The sequence below is a fragment of the Astatotilapia calliptera genome, chromosome 22, assembly GCF_964374335.1.
Source record: "Astatotilapia calliptera chromosome 22, fAstCal68.1, whole genome shotgun sequence".
Taxonomy (NCBI): domain Eukaryota; kingdom Metazoa; phylum Chordata; class Actinopteri; order Cichliformes; family Cichlidae; genus Astatotilapia; species Astatotilapia calliptera.
In genome coordinates, this window is record NC_137442.1 from 25,258,151 (window position 1) to 25,276,432 (window position 18,282).

An 18,282-nucleotide genomic window follows, 5' to 3' on the forward strand; every position below is an offset into this window, starting at 1 on the left:
GGGTCAGATTGGAGCTTTTGCCGGACTGATTCTGGCCCGCGGGCCTTATGTTTGACAGCCCTGTTATAGAAAAATGTGATTTTCACTTGCAGTTTTTGACATCACACCCCCAGCACCATTACTCCTACACATGACTGAACAGACACAGGACGGCTGTTGTTGAATGTAATAAATGACAAGTTTATTGTTGCACAAAATATACAAAATAACAAGCAAATGGACAGCCCCGGCCCCCTCCCCACTTGGCGTCCCTCCCCTCCCTCCGGTTCATTCGCCATTAATGAAGCTGAATTTCTGAAACCTATGACTACGGCAAGTCCGATGGTCCAAGCCAAACGCATGGTAATTCTGAGAGACAACACATACCCAATTTCAGCATCACTGAACGATTAAAAATGAATAAAAACACCTTATTTACACATTTCTGTCAGAACTTTTGCAACATGCCATCTATGTATTTATACAGAATATGCTCGCGCACATACCCCTGTATATAAAATATATTATAAGGTCAAATTAAATAAGTAACTAAGGGCTCTAGACATTACAGCACTTCTTTTGAATCTCCTTTTGGATCATTTTTAGTTTCATTTTTATTTCCCACTTATTGATGGACTTTTTAAACCTCACTCTAAAAGAAAGCACTCGAGTTTTTATGTGTGAGTTTGTGATGGTGGTTTTTTCATATTCCCCGACGGGGAACATGTGGATGCCCGCTGTGAAAAGCTTCACGTATTTACACCGGAACACTCAGATCGCCCTTAAAATGTATGTAAATCGGACCACCTTCCCACTTGTTTTTCACGTGTGTCTCGGCTTTTTAATCCTCTTTTACAAAAAGAAAAGAAAGATGAGTGATATAATAATACCATCAAACCCTCAAGCCTGACTCATGTGCGATGTAATAACAGAATAAGCTTTGGCACTGGGTGAAGAACTAAAAGTGTGCTGCGGTTTCCCTAAAAACGCCCTCTCAGATTTGACCCCCTTTTTTTACGCACTGAGATGCTGAAGGCTCACTCGCCATCGTGGCTAACTTGTGCACAAAAGAAGAGGATGACAAAATCACTGTATGTCCCACATCACAGCCAAACGATATCAGATAAGAAGCTGCGATAAACCACATTAGCACCATGGAGAGAGTGAAGGACGTAGTTCAAGTAAAGCCAGACAGCTGGCAAGATGGTTTTTGTGTGCAGGAACATAAACGGCATTGGGGCACACGACACGGGCGGCTCTTTATTTATTTATTTATTTTTTACATTTTTGTTGGTGATGAGGAGAAATTTAAAGGAAAAAAAAGCATATACTTGATAGATGGATGATGAGGAAGAAATCGGGGCAAAAACAGAGGCGTCCCGTCTCCGCCTGCCTGCTTTCCTCCAGCTGCACCAGAAAGAAAGTGAAACGGGTAAAAGCAAATCTCCGGAGTGTATCCATCACATTGCTTTATGATTCACCCGTCGGTGGAGACCAGTGCAGCTGAAGGAGAGCCCCTCCAGTTCAAGCAATGGGAACCAGTTTGGGATCAGATTTCATTGGGGAAGGAGATGTTTTCAAAGTGTGTGCAAAAATACTCGTCAGACTACTTCTGGAACATTAACCCTCTTTTTTTTTTTTCTTCCTTTTTTGTTTCGTACACTTTCAGTTGGTTCTGACCTTAAATCTTCCAATATAGCTTCCTCTTTAATCCTACCTATTCTTCACCTGCTGCTCAGTGTTTCACTTTTCTTAATATATATCTATATCTTCTTTTCTGGCTTCTTTTTTTTCTTCTTTTCTTACTTTACAAAATGAGAGACAGAATGATGGACAGCTGACAATATATATAATTATTTTCCTCTTCTTATTGTCATCAGGTCGCACTTAACCCCGGAGATGATTTTTCTCTTTGTTCGTTGTAAACAAACAGGTTTATCAGCGTTTGTTTCCTCCTCCTTCAAGTGCGCTCCTTCGTTTCCCCTCCTCCTCTCCTCCTGGTCGCTTCTTTTTCTTCTTTGTTTCATTGCAGGAGGGCCCTGATTTGTTTGGAGGTGCTGTCATCGTGTAGATGCCGTGTCGTGTATCTGAAGAAGCAGACGCACATTCATGTCACATTCACATTTATTCAGAGCGAGGAAGGAGGAGGAGATTTGTACCTTTCTACTCTTCTACATTCATACTCACCTCAGTGCGTTCAGGAGTCCCTCCACACTGTTAGACGGTTGCTCTTTCAGCACCTTGATGCAGCCCTTCATCTGCCCACCACAAAGACAACACAGGGCATTAGAGAAAGGTCAGCGGGCTCACATCACATCATGTCCTGGTACTGCTGCTGCAAAAAACCCAAACTCACGTGCACACATTTATGAAATGTTGTCAAGAGCCTCCTGTCTCAGTACACCCTCACTGCTTTTTTAGGAGTTACGAGGGCAAGTAGCAGCCAGGCGCCGCCAATCAAATGCACTTGACTAACTGATCAACAGGAAGTGTGAACACCTCTATAAAAGCTAAATTCACCCCATCCTGTGCCCAGAGAAACTGCACAGAAACCCAAGAGCTACGTCTTAAATGCATCATCCTTTTCTCTGAAACTCGGTGAGCAGGTCAGGAACCATGAACCATGGCGTCGTTTTCGGACAGTGATCACAGCTTTTTGTATCATATTCAGGAACTTAATATCCCGCAAGTTAAAAATTCTCAAACCAACTCTGGGAAACTGATCCAAGCTTTCATATCGAGCACGAGCAGGTTCGACTACCGGGATTATCCGAATCATCAGTAGGACAACTTTAACTTGTCTGGACTCCTAACATGTACATAGAAATGTGTACATGTTATCCCATTATTGAAGTGACTTCACGGGTTCCCAGTTGACTACAGAATTACCTTTGAATTCCTTCTCATGAACCTTTTAGCTCCCCAGAACATCTTGTCCTGCTGATGTGAGGTCAGTCAAATCCTTGCATGCATTTAAAAACAGACTAAGTTCTCGCAGGCTTGCAGTTACGAGTGTGTGTGTGTGTTAGCTTTTATTTTCATCTTAAACCTACACAGGATTTGGTGGTTTTTTTATCTACTGTAAACACACTCAGATGAACTATAATGAAATGCAGCAAATAAATGAAACTGAGACTGACAACTCAGACTCTACAGGCCTCGGCTAGAATGTTAAATTTTAGCATTCATTAAAATTCAGTACAGTTAGAAAAAGATTAAACATGTACGGCTTGACTGGAAGGTTTGCCATGAGAAAGCTTCTGCTCTCAGCATGTCTTGTGTTTGCAAAGTTGCATCCAAATAAACCACAAGACTTCTGGAACAATGCCCTTTGGACAGACAGGGCCAAAGTGGAGATGTTTGATATCTCTACTTTGGTGGAGAGCACTACGTAATGCGCAGAAAGGAGAAAACCAAACGTTGCATATCACTACAAACACCCCATAACCAACTGTCAAGAACAGTGGTGGAGGGGTGATGACTTGGGCTTGTTTTGCAGCCCTTAATGACACCTTGCTGTCATTAAGTCAACCATGAGCTCCTCTGTATATTGAAGTACTCTACAGTCAAATGTGAGGCCATCTGTCAAAACAGCTGGTTCCCAAGCACAGCAGCAACTCTACAACAAAAGGTCTGAAAAAGAAAATGTGCTGCAATCAAAGTGCAACAGGAGTTAAAGAGAGCTGTGCATGAACAAATGCCCACCAACGTCAATTAACTGAAGCTGAAGATGTGGGTCACTGATAAAGGACAGCGTGTATCAGTTCTGTGCTCGTCTATTTGTAATTCCTTATTATCAGTTTGTCCTGGTAATAAATGGATAGAAAAAGACAAAAACATTTAAGAGAGGCATTCATCTTGGTATGAAACTTGGGGATTTGAAGCTAATGGATTTGCATCAATCATAACAAAGCCCACATTACATTCATGCTCACAATACCCAGCTATTAACAACTCCATCCATCTTATGCAAAATTTAAATATTTTCATTTTTTTCTAGGTCTGTTACTCAACACTCATCACACTTCTTTACAAACATGCTCCAGAGAGCAGATAATCTGAGCTGTTATGACATAAAAAGATTATTCTGAGCTTTGAGTCGTGCAGATCTTCTCTGGTGGAGCTCAGTAATAAAAATATGGAGATTGAAATGAATGCAACTGGTCAACTAAAGCTTTGTGATTGATGACCAGCCTAACCAAACTGTTGGCTTAGCAGGACCCCTCAGGTACACTAGATTAACCTCCTTTGCTTTACACATGCAACAGAGGGCCATTATTTTCAAAGTATGCAAGTATTTGCTGTACTCACATCAATTTTGGAGGTCTTGGCGAAAGCCCCGACGGGGTGAACGTGGTCATACAGGATGATGACGCCCACCATCACCCTCATGCAGAACAGCATAGTGTCTGTGTTGGTGAACCGACAGCGGTACTCCCTGGGACAAAAACGGGAGTTAATATTTGCTCTGTTTAACAGAGGGCACGGCGGGGGTTGGGGGTGTCCACCAAATACCAGTGAACAAGTTATAGATGAGAGTTTCTTCACACAAAGACACACAGAATAAAGATTAAACATTTCACATTTAGCATGAAGGACTCTGAGCGTCGATCTATTGAATTACTGACATATTATACGGCACAGTGAAAGAGCCTGTTAATTCGAATTTAGGATTCTGACATTCAAGGAGATGGACTGAGCGAAAGAAGATGGGGAGACAAGAAGCACTTACGGAGTCTCCAGCATGACGCGACACACGCAGGCCATGGTGCTCAGGCAGTCTGTGGTGTCCTCTATGGGCAAGGTCTTATTCTGATGAAAGACAAAAGGGAAATGAAAGAAGATGTAAAAATGGCTTCCATTTGGATGAGCGGACAATGTGAGAAAGTCCTCTACACTTTACTGCACTGCCTGCGCCAAAATGTTCTGCCACAAGGTGGCGACAAAGCAGGGCAAAAAGCATGAGGACTGTGCAGCTGCTATGCTGGAAGGCGTTCATCCCCAGCACGCCCTCTACATATGGCACGAACCTCTGAAGTCTTTCTCCGTGTGGCGTGCGGCCCATCAGGATGCATTGAGGTGTAAAGTTAGCAAAAGGCTGCTGCCTCGCCCGTAAAACTGTGTTTTGACAGGAGAAGGCGGATGTTTCACACAGCAGTTCAACATGGCCGCCTGAGGTGAAGACTCGAGTGTACCATGGAAGTATATGGTTTTGTTTTTTTTCTTACAAGCACAGCAAAAACAGACTGTACATAGAGACACACAGTCATTCGGATCTAATCTATATAGAGGGCTCTGTTCTTCTATTTGCTTTATTGAGCTTCACTTCTGTGCTGACAGACTCTACTTTACTCTACTGACTCTACTTTAGTTACACCCAGATGTCTTGACAATGACCACGTCTACGACTAAGACCCCCACAGTGAGGGAAACAGGACTCCCTTTTATACTGGTCATTGTAACTTGGGTTAGCCCCTCTTTAGAACCCAAAAGCAGTTAACAACCCAGTCCTTTCATTTGCTCTCAGGTTAGCAGGAGACATCTAGTACTCTTGTTTCTTTAATTTCTCTAAATAAAAATCATTATTTTATTTTTTTGTTTTTTGCTTGGTCGCCCCACACTTGGAGCAGCTCTATCCCCCATCAGCTGGGGCCTGCTTACTGTCATATATGAAAGTTTCACTGCAAATTAATACAGTAGAATTCAAGAAACTTGCTAAAGTGGTTAGTCTACAGCAGGGGTGGGCAACTCCAGGCCTCAAGGGCCGGTGTCCTGCAGGTTTTAGATCTCACCCTGGGTCAACACACCTGAATCAAATGATTAGTTGATTACCAGGCCTCTGGAGAACTTCAAGACATGTCGAGGAAGTAATTTAGCCATTTAAATCAGCTGTGTTGGATCAAGGAGTCATCTAAAATCTGCAGGACACTGGCACTCGAGGCCTGGAGTTGCCTACCCCTGGTCTACAGTGCTGTGTTGACATGGCTGACTGGTGCAGAGCAGCTGTGGTGTTCCTGGTCAGTGTTAGGTTACACTAAAGACATCGAGTTAAATTTAAAGGGATGATGCTGATCAGATTCACTCACTGAATCACAGCTGGTAGAATTATCCTCCAAAGAGCTACATTTGACTTTTATCCAAAAAATGGGGTAATACTACCAGAAACCTTGTCTGCATTGAATACTTTTGGTCTTTTACTCATTGTTGAGGATGAATTGTGTCACCACTACTTTATTCAATATTATTGATTGGAATGTTGTTCTTGGAAATGTGGACTAAGCCATAAACACATGTAAGCAGTGAGTGGATGACGTGTACCTCTGAGACAAACTTGGTGGTGGCGTTACTCAGAGTCTTCAGCATTGGTGTTGCTTCGGCGTAGAACAGCGACATCCTGTTTGCCATCTCGTTGTTAACCTCGTTCTCCGCTTCCAGCTGCGCGCCGAAACAAAACAGATGTCACACTTAAAACAAACGTTTGTTTTCAGACGATCCGATAATCATGTCACACAGCTGGTGAAAGGAGAGCGTAATGATGGAGGCAACCCTGGTGTTAATTTGTATAACTCGAAAGTTAGATGAAATATTGATTGTACACGTCTTTGCGTCGTTGGAAGGAAACGGACACCCCCACTTCATTAATGATTAAAGAGGGGAACTGAAGCCGCGCTGAACCATTTGATCATGTATGCAGTGCAAACAGCCGGAGCCAGGCCTGCCTCACCTGCTGGTTGTTCAGCCTGTTCCTGCTTATGGTCCTCCTGTAGTAGCTGAAGTCATTCTGAATGGCTGGATTTGTCATCTGCACGGCGAGAGAGAAGGTGGCATTTAGTTTCACAAAGGCTGCTCAACGACCGTATTGATGTTTCAGTACAGTAAAGGTCAGCATCTGAGGGCTGTAATTAGAACAACAACAACAACAACAAAGATTTCCTTCACCTTTAGTTCATCGAAGCTGAGGGTGAAATGGAGGATCTCGGCAAACTGCTTGGCCAAGGCCTGCTCTCTCTCCAGGTGCTGCATGGGAGCATACGGCGGGCTCGTCAGCGCCTCCAGCAGGCTGCGCAAGGCGTTCTCTGCAAATGGATCCAAGTCAGAAATTCATCCAGTCCAGCTAGGACCTGGCTGTTTTATCTTAGTTTGGTCAGATTTATGTAATCCTCTCTAATCTAGCCAGGATCTGAGTGTTTCTTCTTTTTTCTTTCTCTAAAATACATACAATTAATCATCGTTGTCATCAATCTCTTCCACAACGTGTCTTTTGTCTTATCTACCTCCCCTCAACCCCAACCAGTCACACCACATGGCCGCCCCTCCCTGAGCCTCGTTTTTCTAGAGGTTTCTTCCTGTTAAAAGGGAGTTTTTCCTTCCCACTTTCGCCAAGTGCTTGCTCAAAGGGGGGTTGTTTGATTGTTGGATGTTTTCTCTGTATTATTGTATTATTCAGGTGTCCAAAAATTTAGAATTGGAGCCAAACAGTTGGTCTGAGAAATAAAGCTTGAGAGGAAGTGAAAGTATGCGAACGGAAAAGCTGCTTTCCTAAAAGGAAATCATTACCAGCGTGTCTTCTACATTTTGCATGAGCCTTAAAAGTCTTTCTCTGATGTGTGTCCCGTTAGGATGCACAAAGGTGTAAATTTAGTAAAGGACTGCTGCCTCTACACTGAAATCGTTTTTGACAGCAAAGGAAAGAGTTTCTTTATTTATTTCTTTATGCAACAGCTCAGCGTGGGCACCTGGGACAAGGGGTCAAGTTTATCACGGTATAAACACCAAAATGGCTTTATCACAGCAGAAAGAACGTTTGAAGACTGCGGTTCGGCAGACAGGCCACTTGTGGCTGGCAGCTCCCACAAACACTATATGCTATACACAATTTGACAGATCTATACTATTTGCAGTCTCGTGACCTAAGAGGACATGCAAGAAGTTTTATGTTCCATACTTTTACTCTTTGCATAAAGTTCCAAAATTGAATTCAACAAACCAACAGGTTTCGTCACAGTGGCAATTTCCATCTTTTATATGCAGTCAGTGGAGCCACGGGATTTGAAACAGCATGTCTGTTGCATTTTTAATGTTGCATATTTAGCTACACTTCGAGGCAGAGCTCTCAGGGAGCAGTTTCAGTTTGTAGGTCGTGAGTGAGATGATTAGAGGCAGATCAGTCCAACATTTTATGTATTTATTTTTTTGGAAGCAAATGCAGTAGTACCTCCCTGAACTGGTAAACAGACATCGGTCGTGATGGTGAACATGATGAATGTTTTTCTGCTTAGCATGAAATCCAAAACACCCACTTGCATGCTCTCCTTGCTATTGTCTTGCTAGTTTCACTTTCATTAAGGCTCTCAGCAGGATTTTATTTGCCCTCAGTGACCACAGGCTTAACAGAGCGCTCCTTGCTAAAACAAAGACTGCATGTTGCATGTTCACAGATCAAGCTACAGCTGCTCACACAGCCTGAGTGTGGCTGTGACTGCAGAGGCAGTGGCCATGGTTATCCCACCCGTGTCATCCATGATGTTAAACTAAGTCTGCAACAAATCACACTCCATAGCCGGACTCCAGAGGCTGTACGTACAGTGGTGTTGATGCCTCAGAAGCAAAAGCTCCTGGGGCTCCATCCCTTCCTCTGCATTAAAAATGCACGAGTGCCTTCTATAAATACAACATGGAATTGTTTCATCTGAGGCCCTGGGCTGATACCCCAGTCTCGCTCCTGCCGAGAGCACAGAGTGCACGATCTCCATCCTCTGACAGCTTATAGAGATGCAGCAGCTGTTAATGTTAAACTGGACCTCTCCACCCCTTACTTCCCCCTTTGATCAAATAACTATAAAGCAAAAGGTGGTGCTGGGACATACTGCCACCCTTTCTCTTCAGCATGATGGAAGTATGTGATCTCTATTGTACTGAATCTCATAGCTACATTAGCCGCCAGACATTATCATCAATTATTGGCCAGCTCCCATTGTATGGTAATCTGAGAACACAATGTCCCTGAGACTGAAAGTATTATTGGAAGGCAGCGCAGAGGCGGCAGCTGAACTCTATTTCTCTGCTCATACTCCTCTCTCTACTCTCTCTCTTTCTCTCCGCGCTGGACCACTGTGGACCACTGTTTCCGTAGCAACGGCTGCCTGGCTGCTGCTGGGTCAGGATGCTGCAGAGATGGCTGAGAGGACATCATGGAGTATGAATGTGAGTGTGTGTGTGTTTGTTGAGGAATGCTGTCAAGCCTGGAAAGGCACAATGCTGATGGAGCTCTCAGCAATGCCAAGGCCCGTTTTTATCACTTTAAATGGACCTCCTTCCTGTTTAAGGTAACATATGCGACGTGGACACTTTTGACTGCATTCATCAGTCAGTCTTAACAGGATTTATCACATCCTGAAATTGCTGAAAAGATGCCAATTTTAAAAAAACAACAAAAGAAAAAGCAGTATAATAGCTAGTGCTGTAGTACGATCAGCTCTAGCCTGTGCAATGAAGCACAGATGCTAAATACCAAAACAGCTGTTTCAAACTGAGATAAACAGAGGACAGAGACTTTAATCTGAGGGGTGCACCCATCACCTCATCTCCACTCATTTTCCTGCCTTCTTCTGGCTCTGCAGCACATCCACCCAGCTGACAACCCTGCTTCGCTCATAAATGAGCAGCTGACAGCAAATGCCGTCTCTTTAGATTTTAGGTTCATGTTACAGATGCTTTCAGCTCCAACATGGCCACCAGAGATGGGGTTACATCACTCTCTGAAATGCTTTCATAGACTGCAACGGCCACACTCACCCAGTCGGAGGGAGAACTCGTAGAACCGCTTCAGCTTGGCCACCAGAGGGCACACTGCGTTCCAGGCCTTCTCCTGAAGAGCGAGGTCGCCCGGGTTCTGGATGGCCTGCAGCCCAGTAACAGACAGATGTTACTTTTAAAAACCTTGCCATCTTTTTTGTTCCCTGTCCTTTCCTCTGACCAGTGATCTCACACACAGTATCACACACTCAAATCGGCCTCAAATAATCTCACCTGATCAATATGATAAGAAAAAGTATAAATGGTTTATATTTCTTTGCATCAACAAATAACAATCAATAAATAAATCAAATCAAAACATGTTAATCCCAACTCTCAATTTCTTTACACTGAAAGAAAACAACAACAATTATTTGCCCTCATAAACATTAAATAATTATTTTGGGTAAAATGTAACTGAAATGTATAAAATCAAGCATTTATTTCTTCAAATTATTATTCATTTTTAATTAGTCATTCCTCGAGTTTCATTAAAGCCAATGTGCCTTCTATGTTGTACTCCTATAAAAAAAATTAGAGGTAAAATTTACATGTAATCAAATTTGTCAAAGTCAGCATTGTGTGGATATATATATTCGTTTTGCGCCTACTTTTGGTGTAAATCTTTAAATAGGGCACAAAAACATTTTGCAGAGGCTAACTCAGTGCTTAAAGCTGTTTAAACAAGAGGAAATTGGTGCATTTGCTCAGAGCTATTTTCAGCAGCAAATCAATACATATCAGCTCCATAATAAGCCCTTATGACTGTCATTATTTGTTTTCCTGTAAATTATTCTATTGAATATATAAGACATATAATCCTGTTGTGACGGCACTTTCTTTTGCCAGCAGATATCCCCAATTTTTTTAAAAAAGAAAGAACTATGAGTTTTTCTAATTCTCTGAGCCAAAAAGCGCCACTCGAACAGCTTTACTGTTCTGTCTCTATCCTGATGGTTTTTACACAATCAGCTGTTCATATACCCCTTCAAAGCCTGATTTATGGCCCCTTTCATTGCTAAAACACAGTGAAAATTGACTTTTTAATGGCTGTTATGGAGTGATAAACACAGATTTCCAAAATCCCTCCTGCAAAAAAACCCCTTTTATTCCAATTTGCCAACAATATGAAAGAAGACTTTTTGAACCCGGATCATCTAAATGTTCCCATTTCTGTCCTGGAAAAGTGTGCAAACTGACACATATTTAGTCAAGATTAATATTTCACAAATGCCTCAGTGTAAAAAAAATGCAGAGCAGGATATCTGTTGGTTGCATGTTATCACTAAAGATATATTTCTAGTTATCTTTACTCAGGTTTGGTAATAATACTCTCCTCAGTTTCTCTCTGCTGTGGAATTAATAATACATTATCTTCTCTATAGCCCCCGGCATACAGTATCTGTGTCCTCAGAGTTAGGATGCAAGGAAAGGAAATGATTCAGCACTTATAAATGTAGTTATCCTGACAGCTAAGCTATCAGCAGTGGTTCTCATTAATGTTTCTGAAGACAGTTAATTGTGTGCCATGTGATCATCAGGACCAGTGTACCAGCTTTGTAGCTGATTATATTTATGGAAACGACATATTGCATGAAATGTTTCTGGTGTTTCTGCTTGGATTTAGATTCGGTGCCTGCTGCACGGCAGAATTCCAACCCTGGCATCACACATGAGCGCTAGTTTCCCCATGCTGCAGTGGGGGCTCGACTGATTCATGCTCACTTCTCGTATCTCCTGGCCCGCTCCGTTGTAGGACTGCAGCTCGGCCAAGATCCCGTGAGCCTCCTCCAGCACGGCGCTGACCTGGTTCCACACGGCCGTCTCTGCCTCTGTGGGCTGGGCATCTGTGAGGGCAGGGAGGGAAGAAGGACGGGGAGTGGGAAGTGAAAGTGTCATGACGGGATGAAAATATCAAGAGCAGAGGTGATGGGATACAGAGAGGAGGGAGGAAAGGGAGAGCATTAGTGAGGAGCTTAGATGATGATGTCCTAGAAGGCCAGATAGAAACCTGAGATTAGCAAAGAATTAGAAAGACAACGAGTAATCATTGCATGTGTAAATATCTAAGGTTAAAATCTGGCCAATAAACAACCTACAGGTAGAACAATAACAGGACACTCATAGAGCGCTCTGTCACACAGCGAGGTTTGTGGTTACTCATATAACAAGTCGGCTTCGTGTCAGGGAACAGAGTTTTGCATTTTGATGGGCTGCAGTCGCTGTAAAAGCAACCATTCATGTCCACTGCCCATTCAGCATAAATGTACCAAAGCCTGGGTAGGTGTAACAGCAGAATCAGACTGATGTAATAGTCTTATAGATTTTTCTCACTCTCCTTTTCCCTTTACACGTCTGTGAAATGATTTTTTTAATGACTGTTAAGTTTAATTGTGAGAAAAAATAAGCAGCAGAGAGGGAAACCTCTGGGCATGCTCAGTCTTTATCTCAGTTTTTTTCCAGTCATAGTTTTTGCTTCGTTCATGTATGCACGCAGGACAGATGAAGTGCTTACAGGGACACAATTAGGAGGGGTTCTCTTGAGTCAGCGATGTGTTTGGTTTTTCTTGCCTCTGACTCAGGTATAAAGAGTGGGAGTGTGCCCAGGCAGCTCGCTACATGTGGTAGCTCTGCTGATTATTTTTGCACCCCGAGGCGCTGCTTCCCTGCGGAGAAATAGTAATCAAGGTATATTTGCTGTCCTGCGTGCACACCAGCTGCCATTATAAGCACAGCAAGCAGTGCAACATTAGTGAATTCTCTCTAATGCCCCCCTTCATTATTCTGGTAAACAACACATTATGTTTACTTGGTATTAATTAAGTATAGCATAATTGCTTTGTATTAAATACAGTTATTATGCCAAGATCTTGTGATTGATAACGCCCTCATATTTGTAAGCTAAATTAGTTCTATATAAAAGATGGACATATTCAGGTATCAGTCTTGAACTGCCTTAAACCTGCATTCTTTATACTGGCCAGCAGGGGGGACACCTTTGGTTGGAAAAAATTAATCAATTATAGATCTTTACAGACAATTATCCTGCTGCTAATTTGATTTATTAGCTAAAGAACTATTTATGGTCTGAGTTGCAAATTTAAAGTCTTCCTTAATACAGAATGATTTCATTTTGTAAGCTGTAGTTCAAACAATACAGCATAGTATACTTCAGGCAAGGCTACATTGTGATCATATAGTTTTCTCATTCATATCCAGCCCACACTTTTGGTTCTACTAAAAGGCGTTGCTGTGTAGTTTTCTTTATTTTGTTTTAACCCTGTCTTTTGCTAGCCAAATTAGCCAAATTAGCATCCCAAGTACGGCTAAGTAAATAACAGATGCACCTCATTAGCTAAGCTAGCTAGCTAGCAGTCAGTATTAGCTGATCAGCAGAGAAGGTTGACAGTCAAAATGCCAAATTAGAGGCGTTAAAAAAATTATTTTCCAGAAAACAATTGGTTGCATTACAGTTGTGATGTCCATTTTTAATATACAGTTAATGATATGAACCCGGAGCAGAGAATGTGTTAGCATGCGCTAGTATAACGAAAAAAGCCAGGGATAGGGTCTAAGGTTTCGACTTCACTTTTATGGTTCATTCGTTGTTGTAATTTAGCAACATAAAAATTAAAATGAATTGAGCTAAATTACTTAATTTTATTACTTTGCATATATAAAGCTCATGCAGTGGATGGAATTACTGCGGGGAGTCGTCGATATAAATTTAATGACACAAAATTTAGATAATTGAATAAAATGGACGACCCTAACTATAATACACAGTGCAGTGAGTGATTCGCACACACTGTTTGTGACAGAAGTCTCATTATGGATATGGGAAATCTGGCCATAACTATCACAGTATTACACAACTCTGATAAACCTCAAGCTTCACTTGTTGATTTTTGTATTTAGTCGTGCTCCCAGGGGGATTTTTACAATGTGTGCAAGTTTGTTTCTCTCTCCGAGGTTGGCTGATTACAGCTTCACGGTGAGAGCAGTATCTTCCCTGATTCTCAAACCATTTCCCTCAGATGTTTTAAGACACAGAGGTTGCTATAATTCAGTCTGAGGATGACTTCAAGCTGACTGATGATTTTCACAGACAGCAGCTCAGTCCAGACATCCATCCTGATAATCTTTTTGTCAGTGGTCAGAATTGCATCTTATCCTTCAAAGGGTGTTAGGGAGGTGCGATCAGCGCCGAGCTATAAATAGTTTAACGAGAAACCAAACTTGAAGCTGTGTGACAGAGGTGAGTGTGTGTCTCCAGGTGGAGAAGGAGAGCTCACAGATGGCACAGGGGGGTGGATGAGGAGGGGGAGGGACGCTCCCAAAGCTGCCATTCCCGAGTCTGACTCATCCCAACTCGCTTTTGAAGTAAAGTGAATCACAGGCCCGACACACGAAGGGGAAATTCAACCTATTTGACGGCTGACGTCTCTTGCCAGCAGTGAGCTCTCCCACTCCCACTGTAACAGCGGGTAAAGAAAGAGGGGGGAGGAAGGCAGCTGTTAAAAGGGAGAAGGGGATGTTTGAGGAGGTGCAGAGCATGTTGGGGATACAGTGCAAAACATCTACATCTTAAAAATTCATAATCAGTGTTAAGATCTTCACTGGAGATGTTTTTTCACAGCTTTTTAAACTCATCAAAAGAGGAACAAAAAAATCTGAATCTCAAAGATACCCAACAATTCAAGAAAACCTCTAAACATGTCAGCTCGCTTACTGAACTTCGTGTTAAATGCCGAGCCTGCTAACAAAGTAAATTATAAATTGACATGAACTACAAAAAGATTTTAACACTGAGTAATGAAGTAAAAAAAAAGATTTGTTAGGATGGATGCTTTGCAAAGTTCATACTTCACTGACTGGGTAAATTAGAAAAGAGGGGACAGAGGTGAAATCATTAGCCTTTCTTCGCAGTCATACTTCAGCTTCTCTTTATCAGTCTCACTCTCCTAACGCACACTCACACTCACAAATAGATTAGACGTACAATAGGGGATGAGGAGATGAGGAGGTGGAGGGATGACGATAGACTTTTTGTTAGCCATCGTCATCCCCGAGCAACAGAAACCCACACAGGACTGGCATTCTCTGTTTGTTTCTCCTCAGCTCTTTGTAGCTTTGGAGAGCAAAGTGTTATTGTTGTCAGTTTTTAACATTAATGAATTTATTTTCTTTTTGCTGCAGTGCCACCCTGCTATTGTGCATCTGTCTGCGTCTAATAGGATGCAGCGTGCGTGAGTAAGACCCTTCAGAAAAAAGCCAGATGCCTTTCAAATGCCGGTCCCCAGAGCAGAAATCAAAAAGATAAAGAAAAGGAGGAGGGGTGAGGAGGGGGAGAGCTGAGGAGGAAATAAAATATAACTAAGGACCTAAAGATGACACAATGGTCAGCTAAGATGGATGATATGACCAAAAAATAAAAGGGAGGAGGGGGGAAGCAACAGAGAGAAAGGGATAACTCAAAAAAATAAGAAGCGGATGGTCTCACGTTCAAAGTCAAGGAAAACTATTGGGCCATGCTCAAGTTCGGCGCAAGCCAGCACTTTCAGGAGGTTTCCCATGAGCCCCCTGGAACAGAGAGAGGGGAGAAGTCTGTGGGTGATGAGGGGATGGGTGTTGGGAGGGGTTGTGCGCGCGTGTGCGTGCCTGTGAGGTGTAGGTGGGTGTGCGTTGTGCGAGAGGTGAGGGTGTCGAGGTGGATGAGAGGACGTTGTTGGAATGGCATGATGGGAGTATGTCCTGGGTGGAGCGTGACAACGTGGACGCAGAACGTCTTTAATCGCACTCTCACTGTTTCCTCTGAGATAAAATAGTCCTTCATGAGGAGGTGCCGACTCCAAAAGCAATCAAACTTAAAGATCAAAGGTCGCAGGAATGCGCTACTAGCCTCAAACTCAAGACAGTTTGTCGCAAGAACAGTTTGAATTTATTTATTTTGGAAGACAGGAAACTCATTAAGACTCAAATACAAGAAACTACCTGAGTCTGGTGCAGAAAATTTAAATCAAAAGTTGCAATAAAGTCATGAAATATAAAGATAACGACTTAAAAAATACTTCAGGGGCGCACTTTATTTTTTGTTGCATTAATAACACTTAATCAGCTGTGCTTCCTTTTATCAAATTAGACAAACACTAGGAATAATATGTTCTGATTAGACACAATACCTTAATTATGATCTAGTTAGAAACTCCATATACTGTCAGATCCAGAGTATCCAGTTCTACTGGTTGACACTGAAAACACTGCACTCAGAGGACATTTACTGGGCCTTTGTTGACCATGTTTTTACTTTATTACAAGGCCATTTGTTGCTCATTATAACTGCTTCACATGCATCTTGATGCGTTCAAGTCCTGTTGAGTTAGTGAGCTTGTATCAGTTTTCCTGCATTCTGCCTCCACATGCAATTTATTGATCTCAAACATTCGTGTATAAAATATGCTGCCCTTGGTGTTATAGGATTACCTCCAACAGCCTAACACTGGCCTAAAACTAGTCAGGCAATGTTATTATAGTTAACTAAAACTAAACTAAAAGCTAAAACTAGGTGATTAAAAAAATCAGTTATTTTAAAATACAAATAAACTGTAAAACAGGAATACACTCATTGATAAACCACTAACAGCTTGCCTGATGAGGCTTTGTTGAGCCTGTGATGTCTGCAGTACTGCGAGGGCCTTTGTAAAGTGTTAAAACAAATGTTCACCCTGCCCACTCTGGAAACTAACTAAAACTAAACTGATACAAAGAAAATTGAGAATGAAACAACAGTTTTTTAAATGCCAAACTATCATAATTCTGTTGTCTGAACACTGGACCCATCCAGAGTGTGAATGAAACACATTACAAGAGAACCGTGCGGTAAAATGAAGTGAAAGAATAAAGTCTTGCTCTGTGTTTCATCCCATTGTAATAAAGGCCAAACCTGATGTAATTAGGTTTAATACTTTTGGATCCAGAAACATTATGCACAGGTTCTAATTAGCCCATAACTGCAGTGTAATTAGGATATGACTGTGTTTGTTTACTGTGTAATAAAAACAGATTGTTTCTAGTTTGGTATAATTTGATGCAAAGTACAGCTGGTTGCGTAGCACTGGTGCAGCTCGGAGTGTTTGCATCCGCTTTATGAAAGCTGCGCGTCATGTATGTGACTCAAAACTGGAGCAGTGAAACAGATTTATTTTTAAAAGGTGAGTTTCTATGAGACAAAAACCCCATGTGCTGCTTTCAATTACCTGTGGTCACTGTTCTCTATTTTACGGTCAAGTCTCTGAGGTTGTTGGTTTGGTTTGTTTCTGTTTATTGGCTTCTTATCATATCTGATTTCTGTGGACGGCTGACAAGTTCATGAAACAAAGGTTTCCTCGTGTGGAGAGTGGGACTAAAGAGTGTCTGTTAATGACAAACCACACCCTCAACAACACTCCATCAAATCACCACCAGCTGGCCCCACCCCCTCCCCGCCACACACTTCCACTCCACACACTCACAATTCAACCACACGGACACACGCACGCAACCCTGGCGCCCACTTACTTTCAAAGTCCAGGAAAAAATGTGGACAGTTCTCTAAATCCTTGCCAAGGACCTTAATGAGGTTCCCCATGGCTGGCGACCTGGACGGGAGGAAACAACAAAATGCATACAGTACCCTGGATCTGGCAACCTGCATCAAAATACACAACCGGCACATGGAGGACGCAGCAGACGCACTTTAGTTTCTTACCCATCTGCACTTGTCTAATTTTCCCCTCTGCATCCTTCTGTCTAAGCAATATGTGCAGAGCGAAGCCGGACGTCCAGTCACAGATGACACCGATCGCAGTTTGTGTCCGATACGCATATGCTGTATTCAATTACAGCACGGCCCAAATCCAGCCATGAATCATTTAGCTCACTCATTGGGAGTCGCTCGAGCTGAGCGGTGGTTTTAATCCATTTACATTACTATAGTAACCCACTAAAAGCCTGCCATGTGCAGACTGCTCCCCTCTAATGCTCTTTATATACAGCAGTCTATAGATACTTCTTCAGACCACAGGGCCAGATGCCAGAGCGTGAACCCAAGGATCCAAGCTCAAGAGATAAAATTTGTGGTCAGACAGGTACGTTATAAAGTCTCGGGCTTTTCAGCTTATTTCTCCATGAAATACAGAGGTTTTCAGAATGATTTCATAGAATTAAAAAATAATAATTTCAAGGTGTTTAACGGCTTTACTGGTCTGGCCCATTTAAGATCAATTTGGCAACTGGTGAGGCTCTTTTTCTGCCACTTATCACACTGACAGGAGCGTCTATGCTCCAAACTACTAGTAAGTACATATGCATTAAGTTGTCCACATCTCAATGAAAATATCAGATGTGCCAGCTGAATTTTATTTCTGTGTCTGAAATGATGCTGATGATTTACCTCTGACTGAATCACACACAGCTTCAGTAACACGTGCACAAAACATTTCATACTGTGGAACAAGAAGATTTTTAAAA

The 18,282-nt window shown here is 42.3% G+C and overlaps 1 protein-coding gene across 5 annotated transcripts in view; it reads right to left on the reverse strand.

Annotated features, from left to right (window-relative positions):
• Positions 1–1,213: 1,213 nt before the first annotated feature.
• fam49al (family with sequence similarity 49 member A, like) overlaps positions 1,214–18,282 on the reverse strand; it is a 40,749-nt gene continuing 23,680 nt past the window's right edge. For 2 of the 5 annotated variants that reach the window (XM_026155870.2, XM_026155872.2), the window contains 10 exons: positions 15,278–15,357; positions 11,500–11,621; positions 9,775–9,880; positions 6,919–7,055; positions 6,704–6,781; positions 6,298–6,414; positions 4,712–4,791; positions 4,291–4,417; positions 2,167–2,237; positions 1,214–2,066 (listed from right to left, as the gene is read on the reverse strand). In XM_026155870.2, the coding sequence (XP_026011655.1) occupies positions 2,003–2,066; positions 2,167–2,237; positions 4,291–4,417; positions 4,712–4,791; positions 6,298–6,414; positions 6,704–6,781; positions 6,919–7,055; positions 9,775–9,880; positions 11,500–11,621; positions 15,278–15,350 (975 nt within the window). In that variant the 5' untranslated portion in view covers positions 15,351–15,357 and the 3' untranslated portion in view covers positions 1,214–2,002. Of the gene's footprint in view, positions 2,067–2,166; positions 2,238–4,290; positions 4,418–4,711; positions 4,792–6,297; positions 6,415–6,703; positions 6,782–6,918; positions 7,056–9,774; positions 9,881–11,499; positions 11,622–15,277; positions 15,358–17,331; positions 17,412–18,282 lie in introns of all 5 variants that reach the window. The other 3 variants (XM_026155873.2, XM_080295848.1, XM_026155871.2) reach the window with 2 other exon arrangements.